Source organism: Microtus ochrogaster, chromosome 8, assembly GCF_000317375.1.
Source record: "Microtus ochrogaster isolate Prairie Vole_2 chromosome 8, MicOch1.0, whole genome shotgun sequence".
NCBI lineage: Eukaryota > Metazoa > Chordata > Mammalia > Rodentia > Cricetidae > Microtus > Microtus ochrogaster.
Window position 1 is genome coordinate 10,811,111 of NC_022015.1, and position 25,916 is coordinate 10,837,026.

Below are 25,916 nucleotides of genomic sequence, written 5' to 3' on the forward strand. Positions count from 1 at the left end.
AGTAACGGTCCAAACCACCAGTTCCTGTTAGAACCGTGATGCACTTCACAAGCCAGGGAACCTGAACACTCAAGAATAATCTTTCAGGCACGGATGCAGGAAGGAAGCTACTGGAGGCGAAGACCTTTAGCCATGGAAGGCCAGAGGGGAGACGACTCAGTCGTAAGCTGCTTACAGTGCTGGCGTGAGGACCCGGGTTCAATCCCCAGAACCTGTGTAATAAACTGTAGGCCACAGTGGGATTATTCTTGTAGTCCCAGAGGATCCTCGGGGCTTTCCAGGTAGCCACCTTTGCCTTCCCCACGAGCTCCAGGCCAATGAGGCACCTGGTCTTACAAAAGCAAGGTGGTGGTATCTGAGAGTGACACCTGAGGTCATCCTCTAGTCTCCAAGGCACAGTGCACAGATGTGCGCCCTTAGGCACACACAAATTGGAGGTCTTTGCAGTGGGGTATAGTTCAGTGATGGAGTGCTTATCTAAGTATGCATGAAGCAAGCCCTGGGTTCCATTTCCAGCACCACCAAACAATATTAATAATACAGTAATAATAATACATTTTAAAAAGAGAGTTCTTTTTCCTCCCCAGGGGCTGGGTTTCCATATTTGTTTGGGGACAGCATCTTAGCTCTTGGGATTAATTTCTCCTACACAGAGTGCTATGCTCTGGGTCCAGCTAACTCCCCTGTAATGAAACGGTGCCAGGTAATGGCCTGGGCTCTCTCCGTTACCATCTGGAGGAAGCCTCCTTTAGCACCCTAGCCCACAGTGCACTCCATTAATCTTTTTTTTTTTTTTTTCTGAACTCGGAGCTGTCTTGAACTGAGGGGGGAGGGTAGCTTCAAGCCTTCAGGTGACATCCCGGAACACAATGGACCTGTGTTCCTCCCAGTGCCTGAGGGGTCAGAACTGTGGCAGAGGGGTTTGTGGTGAATGACCCTGTCCCAACATCAGCGTTTCCAGTTTCCAAATGGCAGTGTAAACTGACCCTGACTCTCTCCTCTCTCTCTCTTGGTGTTTCCAGTTTCCAAATGGCAGTGTAAACTGATCCTGACTCTCTCTCTCCTCTCTCCGCAGTGAGATGTAAAATGGAGGACGAGGAAGTGGCTGCTGCCTCAGTGCCACCATCTTAACTAATCAGCCACTCCACACCCAGACTGCACATTGCCCAAGACGAGTTCCTTCAGAAGCCTTAGTACGGTGGATTCACAACCCTTTGCACACAGGCTGGGTTTGTGTCAGACAAGCTTAGGAAAGCGTCCCTTGCTTTCTGCTTTACCCCAAATACTGGTTTTTTTTTTCTCCTCCCCATATACTTCTCCATGGTGTCTGGTGTGCCATTCTGAGCCACTGCAGTTGAAACATGTAGTGATGGCCTCCGTCACCAGTTTGCCCACTTCTGCTAAGATCTGTATTTTAATTTATCTCAAATCTCTGTTAGCTCTGTTTTGGTTTTGTTGTTGGCCTAACAAATGAGGCGAAGCTCGAGAACTGAGCTGTGTTTCTAGCTCAAGAAGAGGCAGCCGATGCAAAGGATTTCCATTGTCATGCTCCCCAGGATTCTCTCATTTGGAAGGCCCCAGACACAGCTGATGGCCTCCTTGGTAGTAGTGTTTGACAAGCTTCCACGCGTCTTAGGTAAATAGTAAAGCCTTTATTTTCTTGTTAAGAACAGCATTTTGAAAATAAAACCTATCTGCCCATGCTTAACAACCTTTTCAGTCTGTGATATTTATATGTACATACTGATTGTCTTGAAATTTCCCAAACAATTTTGTTTATAAGTATGCAAGTCAGCCAAGGTGGGGGAAGAGTGAGGGTACATTATAAAATACACATTAATACATTTAATAAATATATATTATCTATCAAAAAATGAGCCATAGCTCTTTATGAATAAAAAGCACCTGCCAGGGGCTCTCGTCGGCTCACATGGTTGCTACATCCTTGGATGTGTGAACGCCAGTGCCCCCTTCTACTTTCCAATTTGGCAAACCCAAGAGACAACACTTCTCACCCTGTCTGCCTTCGTCTGCTGGCCTGACCTCATCTGTGTGGGGGTGGGGTAGACAACAACCAGATCTTAACCTTGGAGACAGCCTCTCCCCTCTGCCAGTGTCCCACCGCCTCGGCAACTGACTCCAGTTAGGAGGGGACAGAGGAGCTGCCATAGTCCCAGCGTGGTGTCGCTACCCGGGCATGCTAGGTTGTGCTTACAGCTTGGGGTTATTCACAGAGGACTTTCTAGACCATTTCCCGCATCAACTCTTAAACAGGTGCTATGGATTCTGTACTCCAGCCTCGTTCTGTTGGAAGCCGGCTGCAGTCTCTGGGTGGAGTTGCCTCGCAATCCTCTTCAGGTGAGCTCGGAACTCATTAGAAAAATAGCAGATGGCGCCCTTCTTCCTTTGCTCCCACCTCCGCTCCTAGTGTCTAAGAACATCCAGCCCACCCTGAACCTTAAATTAGCCAAGATAAAATAAAGCCCAGAAGCGCAATCACCTATCAGGATGGGGGGAAAAAAAAGCAAAACTGTAAGGCCTCACTAAGCAAGGCGTCCTGTGGCTCAGAATGGTTCTGTTTGTACAGTGCAGAAATGTTGCTGCTTTCTGCACAGCCATTTGCATGGTGCTCACCTTATACGTGGAAAACCAAGAGCTTACAGAGAAAACCATCAATCATGTCAGCGTCTCCCTTCTGCAAGGGGGGCTTTTGCAGACCAAGTCACTGGTGACATCAGAAAGCTCCAAAGGACTCCAGAGAGCGGGGGTGGGCAGCCACTTCCTGGCACAAGAACGCGGAGTGCTGGCGTTTGTCACCGGACTGGCCCAAGGTGCTCATAGATCTCTTTGCAGAAGGCTGGGTAGTGCATGCAAGAGCCCCAGCCCCACGCAGCCCTAGCTTTCTTTCCCTCCAAACCCTCCTCGAGCTTTGAAGTTCTCAGCCTACCACATGATGGTGGACTGGCTGGAATTCTCTGGAAGCAAGTACATGCTCTGAGTGGGAGCAGGGCATCCCAGAAGACTGGGAAGGGGAGGCCTTTGGGTGTCATGCTCTCAGGTTCCCATGCGTGGTGATGCGCTAGCTGGAAGGAGAGCCAAGCACTAGGCAGACTGGCCTCATCCCCCTAAGGCTCTGCAAAGGCAGGGGAGGGGAGGGAGGGGATACAGCAGAGACTGGGGTCTTGAGAAAAATCAGATTTATTAAAACACTCAGCTCAGATGTTCTGGCTTAAGAAGAGGTCAGTCCCCAACCCCACCCCCAAATACTAACCTTTTCAATTTTGCTTTTATTAAAGGTTAAAGGCTTGTGGGTAGTTTTTTATAGAAAAAGCAGTGTAGTGATTGGAGTGTATGCAGAGGCCCTACCCTTGTTTATACAGTCCATATGGTCAGGTTCAAACTCTTAGCATGGAAAGGTTGCCAGAGATTATCCTGGCCAAACAGTGCAGAGAACACAGGGCTTTTAATGGTAGGGGTGCTGGAGATGCCGAGCGACAAAGGAATGACTTGCTCAGGACAGATGGAAGCCATGACAAATGACGGCCGTGAAGAGGGCCACTTTCATAGAACCATCGGAAAACCAAGATTAAAATGTTCTGCAAAACCCCGAAAGCAGCAGGAAACCTTCATGGAACTCATTCTATCCTAGACTTCTAGCCACATCAAGGGGAGAGACCCCAGAAGTCACTGGCTGCTGGACATGAGGATGACATCTTTCCATCCTAGAGGTCACCCACGGGGAGCCCAGCCACAGGACATTGTGAAAAGGCTGCTATGGTGCCTGCCTCCCAGCCCGGCTCCCCTAAAGCCAAAGCTTCAAGCCAGTGGCCCTGTCTGAGCTTCTGAAATGAACAGGGGAATGACGTTGGAAAAGGGGCATGGAGGACCAGCAAGTGCAGTAAGAGGAAGAAGGGATACTTCTGTCACTCTGTGAGGGAGGGAGGCGGGGTGGGTGGGGCGCTAGGCAGAGCAAGCAGCGTGTAGACGGAACAGTGGTTGGTCACCACTGTCTAAACGCGATGGTCACTTCAAGGCCCGGAGTACCTTCTCTTTGGCACGTTCTGCGGTTCCTCCACTCCCACTGGCTACACAGCTGCCTGACCGTCCGGTTGGGCCTTACTTTGGAATCACAGCCACAACTTCCTAAAGTCCCCTGAACTGCATAGGCCACCAAGCAAGCAAGCCGGGAAGAAGAAGGGTCCGTGAGTTAACCTCAAGGGCATAGCTGTCTCCAAAAGACCTCCCTGGGGATCAGCACTCGGGGAGGGTGTGACAGGTTGGCTCAAACCCCTCGTCTAAGCCAACATCAGCCTGGTACACCAGCTGCGGATTCTTTTCTGCCCTGCCCGCGCTGGACGAAACAGTTTTCCAGCCATGCCTCTCTGGGTGAGCCTAAGACTATTGGCAGTTAGCTCTGATTTAGTTTGCAGGACGATTCCATGTTGTGTGTGTGTGTGTGGCAGGATAGGGGAGGGCAGTCACTGTTAGCTTTCCAGTTCATCCGTATGTCACATTTACACCAAATCCCCTCGGTGGAAATTCTCAGATTTCCTGGCTTCCAGGTGGCCTGTCTCGGCCACGGTTATTGATTGCGCCCTCAAGAAAGACACAGCCAGGGAATAAAATCAGTAAGAGAGATCTTAAGGTCTTTCACCAATGGTGTCTTCCTGTGTGAGATGGCGGAGCAGTTGGGATCTGGAATAACATAAGGACAGTGCTAAGAACTCTGCAGAGTCAATGTCAGAAACTGATGCAACCGTCTCCCTCTCGTTTTCACCTGTGGGGACCTGGGGGGCGGAGTCATCCCCAGAAACGTGCCCGAGGTTCATGCCACCCACCCTCAGGGATATACTCAGCACTCAGAAACTCAGTGCTTTGGGAAGTGACGAGGAGGGGACTTGTCTCGGGCATGCTAGACAAGGGTGCTACCTTGTGCTTCACCCTGAGCCCCTACGGCAGCCACCTCTGGCCTTGGAGGAACCAGAGGACTTTAGAATGATGGACAGGCTGTGTTGATTACAGCACATGGGCTGGCCCCTCTGGGGACCATTGGTCACAGTAAAGTCAGGCTTTTCTTGGCCCCGGGACAAAGAAGCAGCCCAGGAGGTGGTAGGTGGGGGAGTTAAGAACACACATCTGTGTTCCCTTTTGTCTTAGAGCCTATTCAAATCAAAGGGAACCGAACCAGAGCCTAAAAGCCTTCATAGGTCAGAGAAACCAAAATTCCCTCCCTCTAGGGATCAAAGACCATCTCTGACGGCCTATTAAAAAAGAAAGAAAAATAAATAAATAAAAGCTTGGGTTGAATTATGGAATTGGCACAAAATAAAGAATGGAAATCATGTACACGTGAACCGGCCCATGCATTGCTTCTGAGAAGCACAGAGCTATGTCTGCAGAGAAGATGTGGGAATGAACGCCTCTTTGGGTTTTGCTGGGATGAAACAGTCATTCCAGAAGAGGCCAAAAGCAAAAGGTGACACTTTCTGCTGCGGGTCTGTTTGGCGACAGATACAGCTGCTCTGGTTGAAACTGAAGGAAACAATTCCAATTTCCTAGGCTGTCTCTTAGGGAGTTGAGGTGTGGGGGGCTGGTACCTAGCTGGAGATACTGGATGAAGTAGGGACTAGGGGGCTTAAGCTAAGGTGGATGTCAGGAAAGACAAGAGCATCCTCATAGGAAGCTCTTCCTTAGAGTCACCTTCCTGGGAGAGGGGCGGGGCACTGTGCTCAAGCAAGAAATCCCCCAGGTAGAGCCCCAAGCAGTAGGTAGACACCTACAGATGGCTTTCTTAGCGTGGGTGTGGGTTTTCCTTACAAGAAGAGAGGTGGTAGAGAGGGCCAGACAAAGATGGAAGGCGTGCATGCAGGGAGCTGCAGTGGGCAGCCCAGAGAAGCAGCCTCCAGGTATACCCAGCTGAAGCTGCCCCCCATCGGACGCTCTTAGGCCTCCTCCCACATCAGACATCAGATTTTGATACTTACGGTCCCGCCATTGAGTACGACAGCCATCTCGGTCGGCTGATACACATTGCTTCGGAATGGTGCGCTGGGTCGGCTTCCCAGGTTGCAGGGTTTCTTTCCCAGGCTGTCGCTGGATCTTTTCCCCAAGCTTCCATTGGAAAAGCCCGATGCTGACCGAAGAGCTGAGGAAGGGGATTCCAGGATGGCAACACCACAGAGAGCAGGGGATAAAAAGGGGGGGAGGGATAGAGGGATAAGGGGCAGGGGGGGAGGAACAGAGAGGAAGAAAGGTGGGGAGAGAGAGAATTTTTTTTTCAACCACCAGCTCCTCCCCTCTGGGTACCTCTATCCACCCTCCACAGTGGCTCCTCCCCCTTGTCACAAGCCTGATTCAAAACAAAAGTCACAAAGGGGCTTTGTTCTCTAGCCTCTAGGAGACTGAGCCAGCCTAAGGGAGGGTTGGGAACTTTGTGGAATCCTGCTCTCGCCAAACAGCTACAGCCAGGCTGGGTGGCTGTTACCTCTGGTCTCCTTTGTACGTTTGCACAGGTCTGTATGTACCATATCAGTCAAAAGCAGTCTTTATTTCTGGATGCTGCAGAGCTGGGGACTGCTAAGAACATACAGGACAGTGATTGCCATCACTGGAAAATGACTCTCAAATAGGAATAAAAGATCCAAAGCAATGATGGTAAAAAGAGTTAGTACTCTATCCCCAAAGTAGGTACAGATGTTTCTGAGTTATTGTCCCTTTTAAAGACAGCATCTGAGGTAGCCCAGGCTGGCCTTGGACTTAGTCTTAAGTCAAGGATGTTCTTGAACTCCTGATCCTCCCAATGCCACATGCCAAGTACTGGGGTTCCAGCTAGTTAGTGTACTGTGTGTGTGTGTTTGTGTGTGAGCAGGTATCATGAGGCCACAGAGGGAGTTGGAGGTTATGAGCTACCCGATGTGGGCACTGGGAAGTGGGCTCAGATCCCCTTAACTACGCTCCACCTTGTGTTTTTGAGACAGTGTCTCAACTGCCTAGGCTGCCTGGGCAGAAAGTCCCAGGGATCCACTTGTCCCCACTTTCCCAGCTCAGGGACGACAGGCGCGCCTCACTCACTGGTGCCAGGGATAAAGCCCAAGTCATCATGCTCGTACAGCAAGCGCTTTATCAACTACACCTTCTCCGCAGCCCCAGCACTTCTAAGAAATTAATCTCTCCCCTTTTAAATAAAGGAAAAAAAAACTTGAAAAGCCACGAAGAACCTCGAGTATGTGTTTGTAACTGAAAGGACCCAGCGTGTGAGGGTTTCTCGCACCATGCCAGTGACAGAATCTGGAAAGCGAAGGCTGTCAGTGGTGGCCAGGGGCTGCGTGGGGAGGGATGGACAGGAAGGCAAAAGGGACATTTCAGAAGAGTGGATCATCTGTGTGACACTGCCAGGTAGATACAGGTCACAGTGCATCGGTCAAAACTCACCAGACGATGCATTCTAATTAAAATACGGTCTTCGGCTCAGTGGCAGAGCCCTTGCCTACCATCCCTGAGGCTCTCGCCTCAGCATCCCACAAGGGGATGGAAATCTTAACTGTAAGATGACATCTGTAGTTTCACTGAAAGTACTAATGTTGCTTGGCTAAAGAAAGGCTTTACTGGGCGGTGGTGGCATACACCTTTAATCCCAGCACTCAGGAGGCAGAGACAGGTGGATCTCTGTGAGTTCAAGGCCAGCCTGGTCTACAGAGGTTTTCCACAACAGGCTCCAAAGCTACTGAGAAACCCTGTGTCAAAAAAAAAAAACCCAAATCTTCCCTGAGGAAATGCAACAAGACAGCTTAGGAGCTATGAGACCTATTTGGGGCAAGACTCAGAAAGAAGTACCTTAGAGCCATGTACTATGAGAAGTAATATATAGAGGGTTAGTTTTCATAGCACAACAGGTTCTATTATTTCCCTCACAACAGATAAAGGTTAAGTACTATGGCCAAGATCACACAGCTGGCAGAGGCCACACTGGCAGAGGCAGAAGCCTGGTAGAGACAGGCTGCTCCTCACCACGACACCAGTTCCAGGCACTCTGTTAACCATCACAGTTGGGTACGTCGAAGCAAGCAAGCTGTGTTAAGTGACCTTAGGGACAGCTCATCCTAAACTGGACCAAAGAAACCAAGTCCAAGACAGACTCAGGAAACCTTCCTTGCTTCAGCATCTCCAAGGCTTGAGCAGTTGCTTATGCTGAATGAATGAGGGCATGTCTCTGCCTGGGGAGCGGCGTGGGAAGTGGGAACAGTTAAACACAAATGTTTGCTAGTATCAGTTTCTACTCTGTGAGAGAGAAGAGAAGCAGCTTCTCTTGCAGCGCAGAGCCTAGTTCAGGCATGGGACTCCCTCTCCACTTCAACATACCCTCTTTAGAGAAACCGAAGCTCCACTCTCTTGCTACCCACGGTCCCAAGGTCCTCTGTGCAAGCTATTGGTGGTTTTATGAGCACACCTTTGGCATTCTAGGTCCTTCAGAATGGGTTCCAGGTCCAGCTTGTGACAGACCTGACCAATCATGGCATTCCATCTTTGAGAACACACTGGTTCAGGGAAGGAAATTCAGAGCCAAACAGAAATAATGCTGGGATTTTTCTCAAGCCTTCTGGAAAGACTTGTTTTTCCCCTGGGATTCTGGGCAAGCCCAGAGCTACTGGGGACTGTGATGCCTTCACCATGAGATGGGGAGGAGTCAAGTTTAGTCATTACTTGAGTTTTTAAATCTAGCCCTTCCTGAAACCTGCTACCCCGGACATTTGGGATCTTCATTTATTTGTTTGATTAATTTAGCATTCAAATTTTAGAGGGCTTTGACTAATATCAGAGCTGAAGGACAGGCACTGTTATTCCTATGTGGGTACCTGGAGGTATAAACTCATTGGTCTGATGCCAACTTTCTCTGGTGGAGGCCCTGCAAGTGAGGCCACATTAGCCATGCCTTTCCCCATGCTTCGCTCAGGATCTCCAACCGTAAACAAAATCACGAAGTAGCCTTTGGCTTTAATAAGCTCTTAGAGTCCAGGCTCCCTAACAAAAGAGGGAACACATGTTCCTTTGAAAAGCGCATGCTTCGTCTGCCTTGTTAGCACTTCCTAAGACGTGATCTGAGGTGCAACAGCCTTGGGTGTATTTGAATCTCTTAGCACTTACCTCATGCCTTATTGGTACTAATGAGCACAGTCTAGCTAAGTGTATCTGTGTGTGTAGGGGGGTCACATTGATGGAAGGAAATATTGGGGCAACACCACTGCAGCTTCCTAGAGCCGCAGGGCAGCCTGAAGAACATGCCTTCCATCACATGACAACTTGGGGGACCAAGAGTCAAGAGAAGAGAGCCCAAGAGGCTGGCCGCAAGTTCCCAGTGCAGGAGGACATGACCATTTCGGCTCCTGGGTACTAGCCACTCCAAGGATAAGGCCCCCTCATGGTGCCGGGTTCCTAAAATACAAACTGGCCGAAGTCAGCATGAAAGGCGCCAACAGCTGCTCCTTCTGTGGCAAAGGAGCGTGCCCAGATGGTCCTTGGCCAGCAGAGTAAGAGCTTCTAGCATAAGGGCCAGCCCAGCCAGGATAGTCTCTGGGTGAGCTTTGCTGAGCACGATCCTGCTTGGTCTCAAGTGATTTTGGTGGATCTATATTTTTGATAGCCTAAAAGATACCAAAAAAAAAAAAAAAAAAAGAGGAGGTGGACTTCATAAGGGTTGCTAGGGATGGAGTTCATTGACCCAGCATGCACTGGGCTCTAGGTTCCAGCATCAGCACTACAAGCAAGCCAACAAGAACAACTTGTCTTAAAAAACAAAAATCTGACAACACCCAAGGTTGCTGAAGATTTAAGGAGAGACTTGCAATGCAATCAGTCAGAGAGTGGGCCCTCAGCCCTAGACGGTGTGCCCAGATTTTAAATGCAGATTATTTAACTCATATCTAGGACATCTTATGCAAGGAGCTAGTGGACCAAAAAGCAGAGAGATGAATGGATAGCCGTGCTTACTGTGGCGCTGTTTATCACGGGAAGCCTGAGGCAAGCGGGGCAGCCAGAGGATCAGGAAATAAATGCTGGTGCCTGATGGAACATTCCCCAGCATCCCCAAGGTATCGGAATCTTTATCTACTGACCCCCGAAAAGCCTCCATCACACTGACTTAAAGCACATGCCAAGCCAGCACCTGGACCTGGGGTTTCCACCTAGTGATGCCCTAGGATCATTTGGAAAGCGAAACAAATGATACAGACCTCAGAGTCAGACTTGACTGGGGAGGGGGGGGCGACAACACAGAGTGGGTGTTTTGTTGTTGTTGTTGTTGTTGTTTTGTTTTTTTTTCCAGTAGCCTAAATGATTCTGAAGGAGAGACAGGTGAAAGACCACACCTTCCTGCTGTTCTGCTTCTTTTTGTTCTGGAGATGAGGAAGCACTTAGCAGCTTCACACCTCGGTGTCCAGACAGCTCTCATGGGCTAGTGTAGGAATGAGAGTAGCCAATACAACACTCAGAGTGGCACTTGGTGTATGGTTTCTGTTGCTGTCACTATTTGCCAGTTTGTTTGTTTTGCTGGGAGTTGTGCGTCTTGCTGTGTCTCCCGGACTGGCTTTGTAACTCACACTTCTCCCGCCTCCCCTTTCTCAGTGAGTTCTGGGATAGCAGGCGTGTGCCATCACGTCTGGCCACCATTACTGCTCTGGTGTTTCTGACCTTCTAGTTCTACTGCAAGGAAATCTAACATTCCATTCAACCGCTGGTTCTTAGCCCCTGAAGGGCCACCCTCCAGGAGAAGCTGTCAAAAACAGGTGGTGCTGCCAGCACCCCACGACTAGCCAAGTCCCTCTGTCACCACGGCCTCTTGTAGAGGCCTCTAGGTTTCCAAAGGTGACCTCTAGCATGACTGTACCTTCTTCTGTCCCCCAGATGGACTGATACCAAATCCCTACCAACATCTCCACAGTCACAGGCATCTGGCCTGGAACTTTATGTAAGAAGAGAGCAACTTGGATGATAGCCACACTGGGACTTTCCCATCTGTCCAGAGCAGGGCTGCTGGCGCCCCTCCTACATAGGAGTCTGGCCAGGGGTCAGGGGTGCAGAGGAAGCCAACACATCTAGGTCTGACAAGGATATGAGTGTCTCTATAGGAAATGAGGGCTCGACATGCTTCCCCGCCTACAGGGGAGGAGCGGGCTGCACCCCGGGCTCCCACGCTTAACCTTGCAAGGCTGTGTAAAGGGACCGGCTCCTGAGCACGGCTCACACTTGGACCTGGCAACTGGGCAGATGCCGCTAAAGAGAAATGTTGCTAAATTTCAGTCTGCCATGGGCCGTGTTCCAGCTATAAGTCTTCAGGAGACGCCATTCTTTTGAGCCTCAGCTTGCACCTATCTGTCATGGGGGAGATGAGGGGGCTGACTGCACAGGGTAACGGTGGGGACTGCAGGGACAGTGCAGCCTGAGGGCAGAGCAGTGCTCGACAGTGACCACGTCCGGTAATCAGTGCCTCACCAGGACCGGGATTCAATATCACTGATGGGCCCCTGGGGCATCTTTGGCAAACTGAGAAAGATCATTTATTTAAGCTCCAGGGTGGGACCCAGCCGGCCTCCTTTCAGCAGGGTCCCGAGAGTACCTATCCAACCCCAACAGCAGGGTCTTTGGGTTCTGGTGAGCACATCCTCCTCCATCCTACTGTGACCTCACCCCTGAGCAGAAACAGGTGATCTTGGGCACCCAGATGTCACCCCAGTTGTCAACAAATTTGCGTCCTCTGTCTGATCCAGAGGAGCTTGTGAACATTTAGCCAAATAATAGGGATGTTGGTGGCGGAAGAGGGAAGTTAAGAGCGGATGGGGGGGGGGGCAAGCCTTCTGTCCTGGTGAGCCGGCTCTGGGATCGTTCTACGCATGTCCTCAGAGGGTCTCTGCAGGACTGAGCCTGGCTGTCTGTAACAGAGACAAGCTTATAAATACAAACAACTGTTTGGGCGACCTGCCTCTGTGCTCTCCTTTAGGAGGCCACGACTCAATATAAATCCCTATCCTGAGTGTCTCAGACTCCACTTTCGAGAGACCCAGGCAAGCCCCACAAGCTCTATGCTCAGCGCCACCAGGGTCTGGTCCCCACCGTGATACTTTCTGTAGCAACCCTACACACTCTGCCCTCCCATCATTTTCTTTTTACAAATTAGAGACCCTGAGGCTCAGAGAGGCCACGTCATCCACTGAAAGGTGCAGGCAGGAAGTGGGAGAGGCAGGGTTTGCACATGGGCATTTGACTCTGGGATCCAGTTTGAACGCTGCCGATGACTGAGGTGGAGGAGGCCAGGAGCAGTGTCAGGGGGGCCTGCGTCCATCTAACACACTGCGTAGGCTGCAAACCCAAATGCCTACAGGGAGCCAAGGAACCAAAGTCGGGGGATCGGCAGAGGGTGTATTCCCATATAAGGGCAGCCAAAAGTGTGAGGTGGGGCAAGAGGCCTGGCCTTCCAGGGCCCAGTGACTCAAGTGAGATTCAAGAAAACCTGCAGCCACGTAGGAAGGCTGGCTTGGTATTGTTAGAGCCAGGAGATACGCTGTTTTAAATTGGTGTCATTTTCGGTGTGGATGCTGCTGGGGATAGTCCTGTGCACGTGGGGCAAATGCTCTATCATTGAGTTTCCCATGACTTTGAAAAGCCAGAAACATGGAGGATTGTGGTGGTGGTGGTGAATTGTGTGTGTTGTGTGTGTATAGGCATGAGGTCAACCTCAGATACTGTTTTTCAGAAACTATCTCTTTGTTTTTGGAGATACTAGGGTGTTAGGGTGTCTAGAGCTCACAGATCATCCGCTTGCCTGGAGGCCTACCTGCCTCTACCTCTTAGCACTGGAACTATCATAAGATGTGCCACCACACCTGGCTCTTCCCTGGGTTCTAGAGAGTGAACTCAATCCTCTTGCTCGCCCTGACAACACTTTACCAACTGAGCCATCTCCCCAACCCCATCTCTTGGATTTTTATAACCAATGAGGGAGCAATAGGCAGGAGGAAAACATACATAAAAATAGCTCTGAGTCAGTGTTAGTGTGGGGGCCGGCCATTCATGATCATCGAGTCTGCCGCTGGGCCTGGGAGCATCTGCCCTGGTTATGGCCTTCCGGGGACTGTCCCAGGCCCAGCAGTGACCACTTTACCTGCATTATGCTCATCCATTGAGAAGGCCTTGTTCTCCATGTAGGCCCGAGGCAGGTGCATGTCCTCCTCAAACGCCGTCTCCCGCATCCTGGGCTGTGAGGTGTCGAAGTAGTTGGGTGGGTTCTCCTGCAGGGGTGGGAGGAGGGTGCAGTGGATCTCCGGAATGGCGTGGAAGATGACAAAAACCCAGCCACTGGCTGCCAGGGTGATGGCCAAGGTAGGGTCGCTCCAGGCATCTCCCTGCTTAAAGATCGAGTTGCCGAACAGGTACATGGTCATCCAGACCACCCAGATGAGCAGAGAGAGGAAGGTTGTGATGAGGATGAAGGCTCCGTTCACCTTCCACCGCCTGAACTTGCCACATAGCGTGAAGAGGGACTGTGTCAGGGTGATGACCAGCAACACCATGTCATAGATGAGTGCCATCACAAAATCCATGGGCTCGTAGGCGCAGGCTGACTTGGTGTCACGCAGCACGGTCAGCACCAGCCACTCGGTGGCAATGATGACCTGCACCAGCATCAGGCACAGTGCCAGGCTCACTAGCTGCCAGCCGGCTGGGCTCGTGCCCTGGCTCACCAGCCTCCGCACCCGCCACGCCTGGCTTAGCAGACAGGAAAAGCAGAGCGCGAAGAGGACACCCCAGAGGAAGCGTCGGATGGAGCAGATTGTCTCATCCATCCGAATGATGAAGGCAAATGTCAGTCCAAAGAGGCCCAGGGTCCCCAGCAGGAAGAGGAAGTGGAGACACACGGGCCTCCTCTTCTCCTTGTCCTTGATGAAGGGCAGTCTCACCAAGAGGATGAGCATCAGGAGCAGTGTGATCAGGGCCCCCGCCCCGGCCACTGCCTCCACCACGATGCCCCAAATGGCGTCCAGGTCGCACAGGGACACGTACTGAGGGAGAAGGTCCAACCCACAGCCCCGGGATGTGCTGGCGTTCTCTGAAGCCACCGAGGCAATCACCAGGAGCAGGGGCAGGGGGAACACTTGGTGGGTTCTCATCTTTCTCTCTGACACCAGGAAGATTCTAGAAAATGGGGACAAGCAGGGAGAAAGCTCAATCCACAGGAAGGCCCCACTTTCCTGATTTCCAGAGGCCTTGCCTCTTGTCAAACCCGGCAGCCCTCAAGGCTCCTTCAGGCCTTTGAGATAACGGCATCAATTTTCTCAGTGCGCTGTGATCCCTTTCCCAGGCTCTCTGCCTCCCACTTGAACCCTGACCCAGATTAGTAGCCATGAGCCACCATCAGCAGTGGCTGGAAGGCCAATGGAAGGGAGACTCACCTAATCTCTCTACCCCTCTGTAGTCTGTAAATCTGGCCTCTCCCAAAGTAAGGCGACGAGAGGCGTTTTTAAAGGGATAGCCACCAGCCAGGTACTCGGCTGGGCAACACCCCTTATTTCTTCCTTATCCTCAAAGGCTAAAGGGAGTATTTACTGATCACTTCACTCTAGACCAAAACCTGGGCTCATCCAGTCCTCATAATGCCCTATGAGACAGCAGGTCCCATTGTGACCTCCATTTCCAGGTGACAAAACAGGGTCTTCAGGCTCTGACACTCACCCCAGGGCACACAACCACACTCCAGGAAGCCACTGCTCTCAGCAGAGGGAGAGAACCCCCCCCCAGATTTACACATGGGGTACATCCTGTGGGCCCAGCCAAGTCCCCTGCACCCACAAATTCAACCAAGCTCAGATGAAGAATACTGGAGAAAAAGAGTCTGTCTGTCCTGAACACGTGCAGATATTTTTCTGTTGTCACCTAAACATGACGCAACAAGGGTTGACATTGTATTAAGTATTGTAAGTGACCTAAAAGTCCACGGAGCATGGGCATAGGCTGTGCGTGAATACGGTGCCCTTCACAGAAAGGCCTGGAACATCAGCTAGATGCTGGCACCCAGGGCCGTTGGCATCCAAGGGACCCTGGAGCATTTCCTGCGAATGTGCCTGTTCATCCGGAAGGAAATTCTCCATGCTCCGTCCCCCTCACACTTCTTCCTCCCCCGTAGATCTCCTGAGGCTCTATTCTTTCCAACTCCCCTGTTATCCCTGTCCTGGCAGAGTTCAACCTGCCACATTCTTCTTCCACGTGCTCCAGATGCCCAAGGACAGTGCTGACCCAGTCTCGTCTTCCCGTTAAGACACATCCCTATTATTTTAACTTTCTTTTTTACTTTAATTGTTAAACTGGGACCTCATGCATGCTAGGCAGCAGTTGGGCTACATCTCTGATCCCTTTACATTTTTTTTGTTTTGTTTTTAAATTTTCAGTTTGAGGTAGAGCTATACTACCTTGGTCAAGCTGGCTTCGAACTCACGACAGCCCAGGCCGGGCTCGCGCTGGCGTGTTTCCTGCCTCAGCCTCTTGAGCAGCAGTGTAGGCCAGTGTCACTAGGCCTGGTCCTGCAGAGAGGCTTCCACTCCACTCCCGGTCCCCAGCTCTCCTCAAGAACCATCATGTCAGTTCAGACTCCGCCAAGGTCAGTTAGGCAGAGCGCTAATCAAGTCTGCCATTTTTTGCCTACTTTGTTTCCTTTCTCTTCCCCTTTCTCCTCTCCTCCTTGTTTTTGTCTGCCGTGGCAGGCAGGGAGGCAGAGACAGTATCTTTTACTCACTTTTACTTCTTAGTAGTAGACTCTGCTTTCCCAACCTTGTCACATCTGGCATCTATCCCGGACAGGTCTTTTCCCCCCCTTGTCCTTAGGATATCCTATGCATCATAGGAATGCGTCTCACCAACCAGCTTCTATACGCGGCCAAATATCCCCTGGGTGAGGGGCACAAATGCACCCACAAAGGATTACTGGTGAAGATGCCAGTATTAGCAAACAGCGTCTGGCACAAAGCAGGGACTTGGGAAATCTTCACAGAACAAGAGCCGTGCACCTAGACTGCTCTTTACCCCACGGGCACCAGTTCCTTGCTTCTAAGTGGGCCTTCAAGAAGCCACGTCTGCACAGCTGTGCCCCAGACTCATTCCTAGTCATGTTAAGCTAGTTTGGGGTTGTAATTCCACCTGTGTGTAGGTCTATAACCAGTCACCCTCCCCACAGCACAACGCCGGACATCCCTGGGGCTTCCCTTAAGTAAATGCAGTATTGACCACCTCTCTCCTCCTCTCCTTTAGAGAGATCCCTTGTGCATCCTGGGTCCCTCCCTGGCCTTCAGGCCATCGACCCTATAAATAATGGATGCTGTAGAAAATGGTGGTGGGGTGGGTTGGTCTGCTGCGCTTACAGAGAGAAGGCACATTACAAAAGAATGTACTTGGGTGGAGGGGATCCTTAAACAAGATTCCCCCCACTGAGGTAAATATAGAGGTGGGGATACACCCCAGATATTGGCCACTGGCTTGTGGTCTAGACGTAGTAGTGTCACGGAGGCCCCAACAGCAAGTCCCTGTGCAGTCATTTATTCAACTGTGGCCTTTTACATTGACCACTTGAACCCCAAGAAATGAAAATACTTCTCTCTTGATATTTCTAAACTGTGCAAGAGAGCTCAGTTGGTCAGGGTGCTTGTTGCCAATGCCACCAAGTCTGAGAACCTTGGATCCCTGGGACCCACAGGGTAGAGCCCTTGCAGCCCCGGTGTGTGTATGTGCACCCCAAGGAACATGGTACATGGTACACTTTGGAGAGACATCATTCTGAACAGAGCCGCTAAGCAAGGCTGGGAAACATGCTATGAACCAAAATTTAAGAACAAGATGGGACAGGACAAGCTGCCGTTGGTCCACAACAAGGTGGGGAGGGTCTCCAGAGTGAACCCCCATCAGGAGAGTTCTCAGCAACACACTCAAGGGACTCTCTCTAGTTTATGGCCAATCCCATCTTCCTCTGGAGGTGAGGAAATGACGTTTGGGAAGATGCTTCTGGAAGCTGAATCAATGCCCCTCCCCCGCCATCTCTCACCTACACACCATTTGACCGATGGTTCTCAACCAGGGGCAGTTTTGGATGTCACAAGAATGGGCATCAGTGGAGCAGAGACCAGGCCTACAATGTGAATAGCAGTCTCCACCGAGCAGAATGACGTAGGTCAGTTAAGTCCATGGTACCAAGGCTGAGGAAGGCTGATTTTAGACATCAAGGTCAGAACCAATGGAAGATACCAGAAACCCCACCAGGTCTTGGTCGGGCCTATATCTCACCATCTTGCTCACAGGACTTGGCTATTTTTTAGGTGTGGCTAACCACTCTTTCTGGCAAAGCTCCTCCTTCTGAGCCTGGCTGTAGACCGAGGCTCAGTTTCCTCAGCTCTTCGTGCATGCTTCCTGTCTCTCCTGTCTACCCCAACCAGAAAGGGGTAACACCAAGACAGCACCCCCATTTCGGAGACTGTGCGGTGTTCTTGTAGTCCACGGCCAGGCCTGTAGTTTCCGCTTCCTTTCGGCCACAGCAGACGGATCCTCTCAGGCTCTCTGCTTTTGCGGCCACAGCTAATGCTCCTTTCTCCTTCAAGGGCCGTGGTCTGGTCACAGCAGCGGCTTCTCTCATTTCTGCAAAGAGCTTCTTCCAATTTCCTTTTGGAGAGTTACTTTAAGTCCTAGCTCCCAGCTGGGGGTCTGGTATGAATTAAGAGGGCAACGTCCCCAGGTGGTGGAGTTATTTTAAAGATCAAGGGGTCTTTAGGAGTGGAAGTAGGGACCTTTGATAGTTAACGGTCTGGCTTTTAGAACCCACAGCAGAGTCTGGTCTAAGGCCAAAGGAGGAACTGAGGCCATACACAGCCACGGCCGCGCCATCCCTGTCACGATGAAGCAGGGCCTGGCCTAAGGCTACGAGAAGAACCGATGCAGTAGTACACAGCCACTGCTGTGCCACCCCCATCAGGATGAGGCGAGACCCACGAATCATCTCTTCATTTTGATCAGTTACCTTGTGTGTCAAGAAATGTAGCTGCGATGGTTAACATCAGCTTGACAGACTCTAGACTCAGCCGGGTGACAAGCCCCTGGACATGGCTGTGAGGGATTATCAGGATTAGGTTAGCTGAGCTGCGCAGACCCACACTGTGCAGTAGGCTGGGGTCCTGGACCGCAGGAGGAGAAAGTGACCCGAGTGATAGCATTCATCTCCCTTGGCCTCCTGACGGTGGATGCAATGCGACCAGCTGCCTCAAGATCCTGTACCCTTGACTACTCTGCCCTGACGGACTGAACTCTCCAGCTGTGACCTGAGGTAAACCCTTTCTCCTCTTAAGTTCCTTTCCTCAGGGTCTATTCTCACAGCAACAGGAAAAATAAAATTGTAGCTCAGGCAGCACCAGCTCAGGCTTGGCCAATCTGGACGTCGCCAGTCCTCTCTGGCTGAACTGATTGCATCATAACAGGCCTGTGGTTTGACACTGAGCAACGAATTGACAGGAGGGTTTGACATTCACTGGAGGGACGGCCTCTCTTTGAGATGGAATTGATAAGTTGGAAGGTTAGAGTCTTGTCACGGGAGAGGACAGATCTCTCTCCCAAGGAGAACCTGTCTGAGGGTAAGACTGGCCCACAGGATCAGCTAGAAGATGGGCTTGAGTCCTAAGCCATTGAAAGGTGGCTGGATTCAGCCATGTCTGGTACCAGCAACCAATTAACTACATAGTGTGAATGACACCAATTTAACCTGGGTTTCTGTCACTTGCCAACAGGTTCTCAAAAACCTAGGAGGAATGGTCCCTTCTTGACCCATATATAGGCATACAGATGAAGCCAAGCATTGCCTTGCACCCGAGGAGAGAGCCCAGTTGCCTCAAGCTGGTGACTATTGGCTCTAAGGAAGATGCTGGGGTGTGGCCACCCAAGTCCACAGAACCATGTATAGGATGAGGGGAAGGGGTTACCCTGAAGCCAAGGCCACTAGCTCATCTAGGATTTCCAGGGGGGTCCTATTTCTGCCACACTGACAACTATAGTAACTGCTCACCGGGCTCCCCGAAACATACAGTAACATCCAAGGATCTGCCAAAGGGAGGTAGCTAGGGTGGGACAGGCCTGTCATCCTGGCATTTGGGAGGCTGGGGTTAGAGGATCATAGCCACCTTGAGCTATATAGTGACTTCTAGTCCAGCCTGAGCTACCACTGGGTAACCTTAACTCAAAAAACAGACAGACAGAATCTACAGAATACTCCTAGGGGTGAGCGCTAAAGTGTTTCCATTTCACAGGACGATGCTACACAGGACGGGGCCAGGAGATGCTTGGCCAAGGTCACATGCTGCCAGAAAAGCAGAGCCCGAGGCAAACAAGCCTCTTATTGTCGAGAACTCTAGAGAGTCACTGGTGACTTTTGCTGGATGATTTATCTTCAAGAGTTCCTCACTGCCCCCACTACACACTAGGCCAGTACTTTCGACCCTGGACTCTGTTGTGACATGGGTCACAAGCATGTGTGTGTGTGTGTGTGTGTACGTACGTGTTTATACTGTTGTCCTCTCCCAAGCAGACACCCCTGGCCTGGAGTTGACTTGGGGTATTGTTCTCTATTACTGGTCCCATTTTCTGAGATGGGGCCTCTTTCTGAGCTGGGTCTCACTGAATCCATCCCACTAGACTGTCTGCCCAGCAAGCCGCTGGGATCTACCTCTCTCTAACCACCAGCACTGGGGCTAGAGATGTGCATGGCCACGGGACCTGAACTCAGGTCCCTGCAGTCCAGTTGTCCCCTATTTTATTTACCTCTTGGGTCTGTTCCCCTCCACCCACCATCACCCCACACCCTCATCTGCTCTGTTCTGCCCTTCAGTCCCCGAATGAATGAAACTTACCATACAAGCTCTCTCACGTGGCCCATAAAAATGTGCTAACATTTTCCTCTATACAAGAGGAAACGGAGGGTACGAGAGGCTTAACTGGAAGTTGACTCTTGGAGGATCCCAGCCCTACAGGCCATACTCAGCACATAAGTCTGGATGAGAGAGGACACAGAGCAGGAGGCCCAGGCAGGCACTACCCCCTTCCATCTAAAGTGCCCCTTGTCAGGTAAGCCCCACCCTGTTCAATCAGCCACCTGCTGCCTCCCACCTCTGATCCCCGAGTGGAACAATACAGATTAGAGGTTCTGAGGCAGCCTCAAGGCAGGGCTGCCTGGGCCGGATGAATACATGGCAACAAACCCATGGGTGAGGGCAGTGGCTCCTCAAAAGGAGGGAAGGATAAATGGGGATGAATGCAGAGGCCTCGGCTCCCATACTAATTACCTCTGCTGCCAGCCAGCACTCAGAAATGTGACTCACCCCATGTTCTTAAATACCCTGGAAAACAACTCCCCCAAGCACCATAAACACCACACGCAGACAGCATACCACACACACCACACATACGCTACACCATACACATCCCACACTCCATCCCACATAGGTCCGGAGAAACAGTCTCTTTCACTGTCTTAAGCGCTGGCCCCGCAGAAACTGCTGAGGACTCTGTGGGACTCTATGTGAGCAGGGCGGTCAGGACCCTGCCAGAGCCAGACTCCCCAGTTCCAAATCCTACCCTGGGGCTGGAGACTAATCCGGTAGGAGCTGCCTGTAGGTCTCACCCCCCAGCATTGTCCAAATCGATAAATAAGATAATAAAAGTCCTACCCCGACCACTTGCTAGCCTGCTATGACTCTAAGTGGCTGGTTTAACTTCTCTTGCCTCAGTTTCTTCATTTGTAAAGTGAGGGTAATAACAGCACCCCCATCACAGGGCGGTGGTGAGGACTGAGATAACTCCTGGAAGTGGGTATGATGGCATTCACCTGCAATCCCAGCATCCGAGAAGCTGATGCAGAAGGATCTCAAGTCTGAGGTCAGTCTCAAACAGGAGGTGGGGGCTGTGCAGTGGCCAGGTGGGTAAAGTGTTTGCCCAGCAAGTGTGAAGACCAAAACTTCAGACCCCCTAAAAGTTGGGTTTCCCTAATGCAGGGGTGTAATCCCAGTAGTTGGAGATTGGTTACCTGGGGCAAGCTGGCTGGCTGGCTAGACTAGCTGAACTGGCAAGTTCAGGGTTCACGATGAGACCCCGCCTCAATAAATAAAATGACAAAGAATCTCCAACACCAAATGTCAACCTCTGGTCCCCACATGCACATACACCTCATATGTACACACAGCCATAAGCAAACATGGATGCACACTCTCTCGTGCACACACAGACACAGGAGTATCTACTAGCGTACACACATGAACATACACACTTATATGTCCTACAGGGTGTAAGACACTAGCTAATGTAAATGTTTCACTGTCTGCAGGGGTAAATTCGTCTTCTGGGGGATTTTCTAGGAGGGGCTGTTGCCATGGAGATGGAATCACGAGGGGGCTCTCCCATCTGTTTATCTACCACTGGTTTCCAGTCTCTCCTATCATATGCCAAAGCCAACAGGTCCTGGAGGTGGTGGGAAGGAGACAAGCTTTTGAATGGGAACTGGAGCCCTGAGCGTGAGCCTCACTGTCAAGGTTGAACCAGGCCAGTGACCCTGAAACCAGCCCTGGCTATTAAGTAGTCAGAGCCAAGGCTGCCAGAGACCACACACTGGGCCTTCTCCTGGGAGGTAGAATCCCTTTGGTCCCCCCCATAGGGATGGAAAACAAAATGTCCCAAACTGCCCTGAAACCCTTCTGAACAGCCTCCCTTAGCCCTGCAGCTAAGAGCAAGGTTCCAAAGGGATCATTCTTCCTGCCGCAACAGTGCAGGAGGGCAGAATCTGAACCAGCATACACACACACACACACACACAAAAGGACAAAATGACAAAATGAGCAGGTGTGTGTGTCTGGGGGTGGGGGGCTCCCAGCTTCAGCATAGGTCACAGCTCAGTACCCGGCTGAATACCTGCAGCAGTTCACACTCTCCTCAGATTCCAAGGTCTCAGCGGGAGGGTGGGTCAGTAGAGCTTGTGACAGTGGTGTTACCTAACCTCAGCAAACCTCAGTCTCCTCCTCGGTGAGGCAGAGATGGTTGTGCTGCTTGAACGAGATCCACGGGAAAAGCCCGTTGCCCAGAGGAAGCAGGAGGTGCTTGCTCAAGAGTCCCATTGTCCTGTTGGGACCCTGAAGGCAATGAGGTCAAGCCGCCCTGCCAGCGGCTTCATGGAATCTACAGACCAAGCTAGGAATCCATATTTTTCCCCCAGCTCCTGACCTCAGGCCTTACAACTGTACCCCAGTCCTGGCCCCATGTCTGGCAGAAGTCCAGATTGAGTCTGGAAGCCAGTCTCTCTTGAGCCCCAGCATTTCACTCTGTCCCAGCCCACTCCTCTGGAGCTGAGGTGTTTCCTGCTTGGCTGGGTTAAACCGTTACAAGGTTTCCTGACACTAAACTCTTTCCCAGACCCAAACTGTCTCTGCCTCCCTCCGATATCTTTTCCAAGTCAGACAGTGTCATCATTTTCATTACCCCGGGCTGCCTAGACACTGCCCTCTTTGGGGCTCTCAACTTTACAGACCCTCTAAGGTGAGTAACTTAGTGCAGCAGGAACGTCAGCCCTGTGAGCCATGAATATGCAAAGCAGCTGCGAGCCGGTAAATAAAAGCAATCATTTAAATGCAAATTGCAGCCTAGGCTGCCTGAACCTCCTTCTCTGGGTGCAGTTCTGAGGCGAGAGCGTGACTAACTCCGAATCCCCAGTTAGCTCAAAACTGAAATGCGACACAGGTCTTGGACCCTGGGTGGGGGGCTCCCTAGGGTAGATAAGAACAGTCTAGAAGTAAGAGGTGGATCTTTAAAAACTCAAGTCACTCCAATTAGCTCACAAGGCTCTCTCGGGCTCAGAACATTTGACCCAGGCTGGATCCATAGCGATCATACACCATAGCGGTGTATCCATAGTGATCCATAGCACCACACAGCATCCCTGCCAGCGGAAGGAAGGGAGCTGCTTGCCGTCTGTCTCCTTGTGGAGGTCAAGGGAACTTTTAAAAATCACGCCCCGTGGCCTCCTGCTGAGAACCCTCCAAGGATTCAGTGGCCCCGAACAGAATAAATTCTAAATGCCTTTTCATGACTCCAGAGACCAGGATCTGTCTAGCGCCTCTGGTCCCCACTCGCCTATCCACAAATCCGCCCCCACACTGGCTACAATGGTCTTTGTGTCTCTTCCTCCAAGCTCATTCCCACCTCCAAGCTTCTGCAGCCTGGATGCCCTTTGCTCCCAAATCGCCCTCTAAGTGGAGCTACCCCCCCCACCCCCGCTGGGGTCCACTCAAAAAGGCCAGTCCGCAGATGTCGCCTCACGCACCACAAGCCCTGTTCACTTCATTTTCCAGGCAGCCCTGTCCCAGCAGGTGTTACATGGGGTGGTATTTACTTGCTCAATTAGCGTTTCTTCATCCACTTCTCTGCGGTCTCGCGTCCCCGCTCCCGCCCCAATCTTGATCTATTCATTTTATACAAGTTATTTCTTCAGCACTCGGTTGTGTCCACCACATGTATTGAAAAGCAAGCAAGCAAGCAAGCAAACAAACAAACCCAGCAAGGATTAGAGTCTGTATAAAGAAAGCTCTCTTCTTACTGCCCGGGTCCCAAACTGCAACCCCTTCCCCTCCCATCTTTCCTCCTTCCAACTCAGCTGGCCCTTTTCAGACGTAGAAGCAAGGATCAGGCAAACAATGTTCACAGTCGAGATAGAAAACTAGCCGGGAGGAGGATTTCCAACCAACAGATGCCAATTTGCATTCTATTTACATGCTATTTGCATGTACTTTAACTCCAAGTGTGGTTATTCCCAAAGCCCCGAGAGCCCACCGAAGAAACTTAGGAAGTAACGTTCTAAGTACTGCGGTGGTGGTGGGTATGTTTAGCCTCTCTCGCATTCTCTGGTCTTTGTGGGGACCCCCAGAGCTTTCTGGACGCTGCTCAGGTGCCCCAACCCCGGCGCACTCGGGCGGCCGATGCGGCGCGTGTGCTGGGGCCCCAGGCGGGGACGGTGGTGCCCGCCACACTCCCGGGGCCTTTGTCCGTGTTCCAAAGAGCCGCCCCCTTGGCGAACAGAAGAAGGGGGCGGAGGGGGGGGGACAGGCTAGGCCTGGGTCTGGCGGAGCAGGAACAGGGGGACGAGCCCTATGTTCTGGGGCGTCCTCTGGGACAAGGTCGGTGGGCTGATCCAAAGCTTTTAACCAGCTACCGCTCGCTAAGGCGGGGTGCGGGCTCCTCTTCTGGGCTTGCCTCTCCCACCCGGTCCTCTAAATGTGTGGGATCCTTGGGCAGTCCCCCAGAAAGAGGGGTCGCTGCACCGGGTAGTCCTTACCTCTAGCCAGGCTGCCTCCCTTAGAGGCCCAAGTGCCCTCGCCTGGGACAGAAATTCTCCCCCTTAACCGTATGCAGCCGCCCCTGGATTTCCAGCCTACTATTTGTTTCCCAGCCCCAGATTTCCTCCCTGTTGTGCCCATCCTCTTGCGCCCTTTTCCAAGAGTGCGCGGCCACTGCGGGTTGCAAGTTGGGTCCCCCAGACCCTGCGGCAGGTGAGGTTGCACGTCCCGAAAGGCCGGCCCTTTCCCCTGGCCAAGTCTGCGTAGTTCATGGCCAGCACCCCCGCCCCGCTTCCCGCCTGGACCCTGAAACCTGACTGCGACGCCTCTCACAGGGGTCACTAGCACAGGGTTGGACTCCCCTTTACTCCCAACTGCCTGTCGTCTGTCGTCACCCCAGACCCTACTCAGAGCTTTGGCTCTCTATCTGGTCCATGGACACCCCCCCCCCCCCGATAAAGGTCCCCAAACCCTTGCTCTAGGTCAGCCTTCTGCGGCTCCTCTCCCACCGCACTGTGGCATCCCTCACTCGAACACCCACAGCTTTCCATGCAGATGTACCCCGAGGAGGGAGAACAGAAAAAGCATGAGCCTCGGATCCCCTCCGGATCTTCACAAGCCCACGGCGGGAAAAGTTTCTGGGGTCCTTGCGGCGCCCTCCCCGCGCCCGCGCTGCTTGGCACTTACCGACCCTCGCGGCCCCGCAGCGCTGACGCTCCTGCTGGCCCTGGGCCCGAGTCACATCTCTGCAGCGCGCCCGCGGCCCCCGCTCCGCGCACGCCCGCCAGCCGAGCCCGCCTCACTGCACCGTCCTTTCGAGCAGCGGCAGCGCGAGGCGCCCCCTGGCCCGGCCCGCGCTGCAGCAGCCGAAGCCCTGCCCCTCTGGTAGGCCCCGCCCACCAGGTCCCTCCCCGGCCGGGTCTGCGGCTCTGCTGGCTCTGCTCTGCTCAGGACCAGCCGCAGGCAAGCCCGCAACCCCAGTCTCCCGGATTGTTCTGACCGCTGAGACGCCTTCCACCTCCAAACAAACCTCCAGTGTCCCCAATTCGAAGTCATCGTCTCCCTGGTAAGAGTCCAGTCGTTCAATTGCCCAGGTTGATCTGTGTGCAGATCATCACTCACTCAGCCACATCCAACACAATATTCCCACGGGGGTCGTAGAGGGGCACTCGCCACACATACCGGAAGAGAGTCCTGAGCTCAGATTCTCAGAGACTGCACGCGTTTTAAAGTCACCAAAGCCTCGGTATGATGCAGGTCCCCACCGGTCACATTCCGCGCCTTCCACCCCTCTCCAGCCCTCCCTTTTCTCATTGCGCACACTGAATCCAGGACCGGTATCCTCGGCAATCCCAAACATGAACCTCACCACGGTGACCCACTCACGTGGGTCCGTGTTCACGATTGCCACCGTCTCTCACACTTCATTCACGTAGGCACATACCTGCCACTCTCCCAGGCACACATACCCACAGAAAGTCCAGTCTCTGTGCGTGACCTGATGCTCAGGGCAGTTAACGCCGGTGCCCACAAGGC

At 52.1% G+C, this 25,916-nt stretch overlaps 1 protein-coding gene and 1 long non-coding RNA gene across 3 annotated transcripts in view; one reads left to right on the forward strand and one right to left on the reverse strand.

The window, feature by feature from the left end:
* Nucleotides 1–1,632: 1,632 nt before the first annotated feature.
* Nucleotides 1,633–25,226, reverse strand: Gprc5b (G protein-coupled receptor class C group 5 member B). Of its 2 annotated transcripts, none has more exons than XM_005351058.3 (4): nt 25,068–25,226; nt 13,151–14,181; nt 5,985–6,145; nt 1,633–2,782 (listed from the first exon to the last, which is right to left on the reverse strand). In XM_005351058.3, exons 2-4 carry the CDS (start codon nt 14,154–14,156, stop codon nt 2,735–2,737), a joined length of 1,215 nt encoding a protein of 404 aa, XP_005351115.1. In that variant the 5' UTR covers nt 14,157–14,181; nt 25,068–25,226; the 3' UTR covers nt 1,633–2,734. The 2 variants fall into 2 exon arrangements, with proteins under 2 accessions (XP_005351115.1, XP_005351116.1); XM_005351059.3 differs by having other exon boundaries at nt 1,633–4,695; nt 25,068–25,224.
* A 100-nt stretch (nt 25,227–25,326) lies between these two features.
* The window catches only part of LOC113456545, a 20,835-nt gene continuing 20,245 nt past the window's right edge, over nt 25,327–25,916 (forward strand). The window contains exon 1 of the long non-coding RNA XR_003377301.1: nt 25,327–25,446. This is a non-coding gene — a long non-coding RNA (uncharacterized LOC113456545). The remainder of the gene's footprint in view (nt 25,447–25,916) is intronic.

Coding starts and splice junctions, on each gene's coding strand:
- Gprc5b (XM_005351058.3), bottom strand. CDS start 14,156: ATGAGAACCCACCAAGTGTTCCCCCTGCCCCTGCTCCTGGTGATTGCC. Junction 6,146..13,150: donor AATGGATGAGCATAATGCAG/GTAAAGTGGTCA, acceptor CCCCTTCCTCAG/CTCTTCGGTCAGCATCGGGC. Junction 2,783..5,984: donor TCGTACTCAATGGCGGGACC/GTAAGTATCAAA, acceptor TTCTTGTGCCAG/GAAGTGGCTGCCCACCCCCG.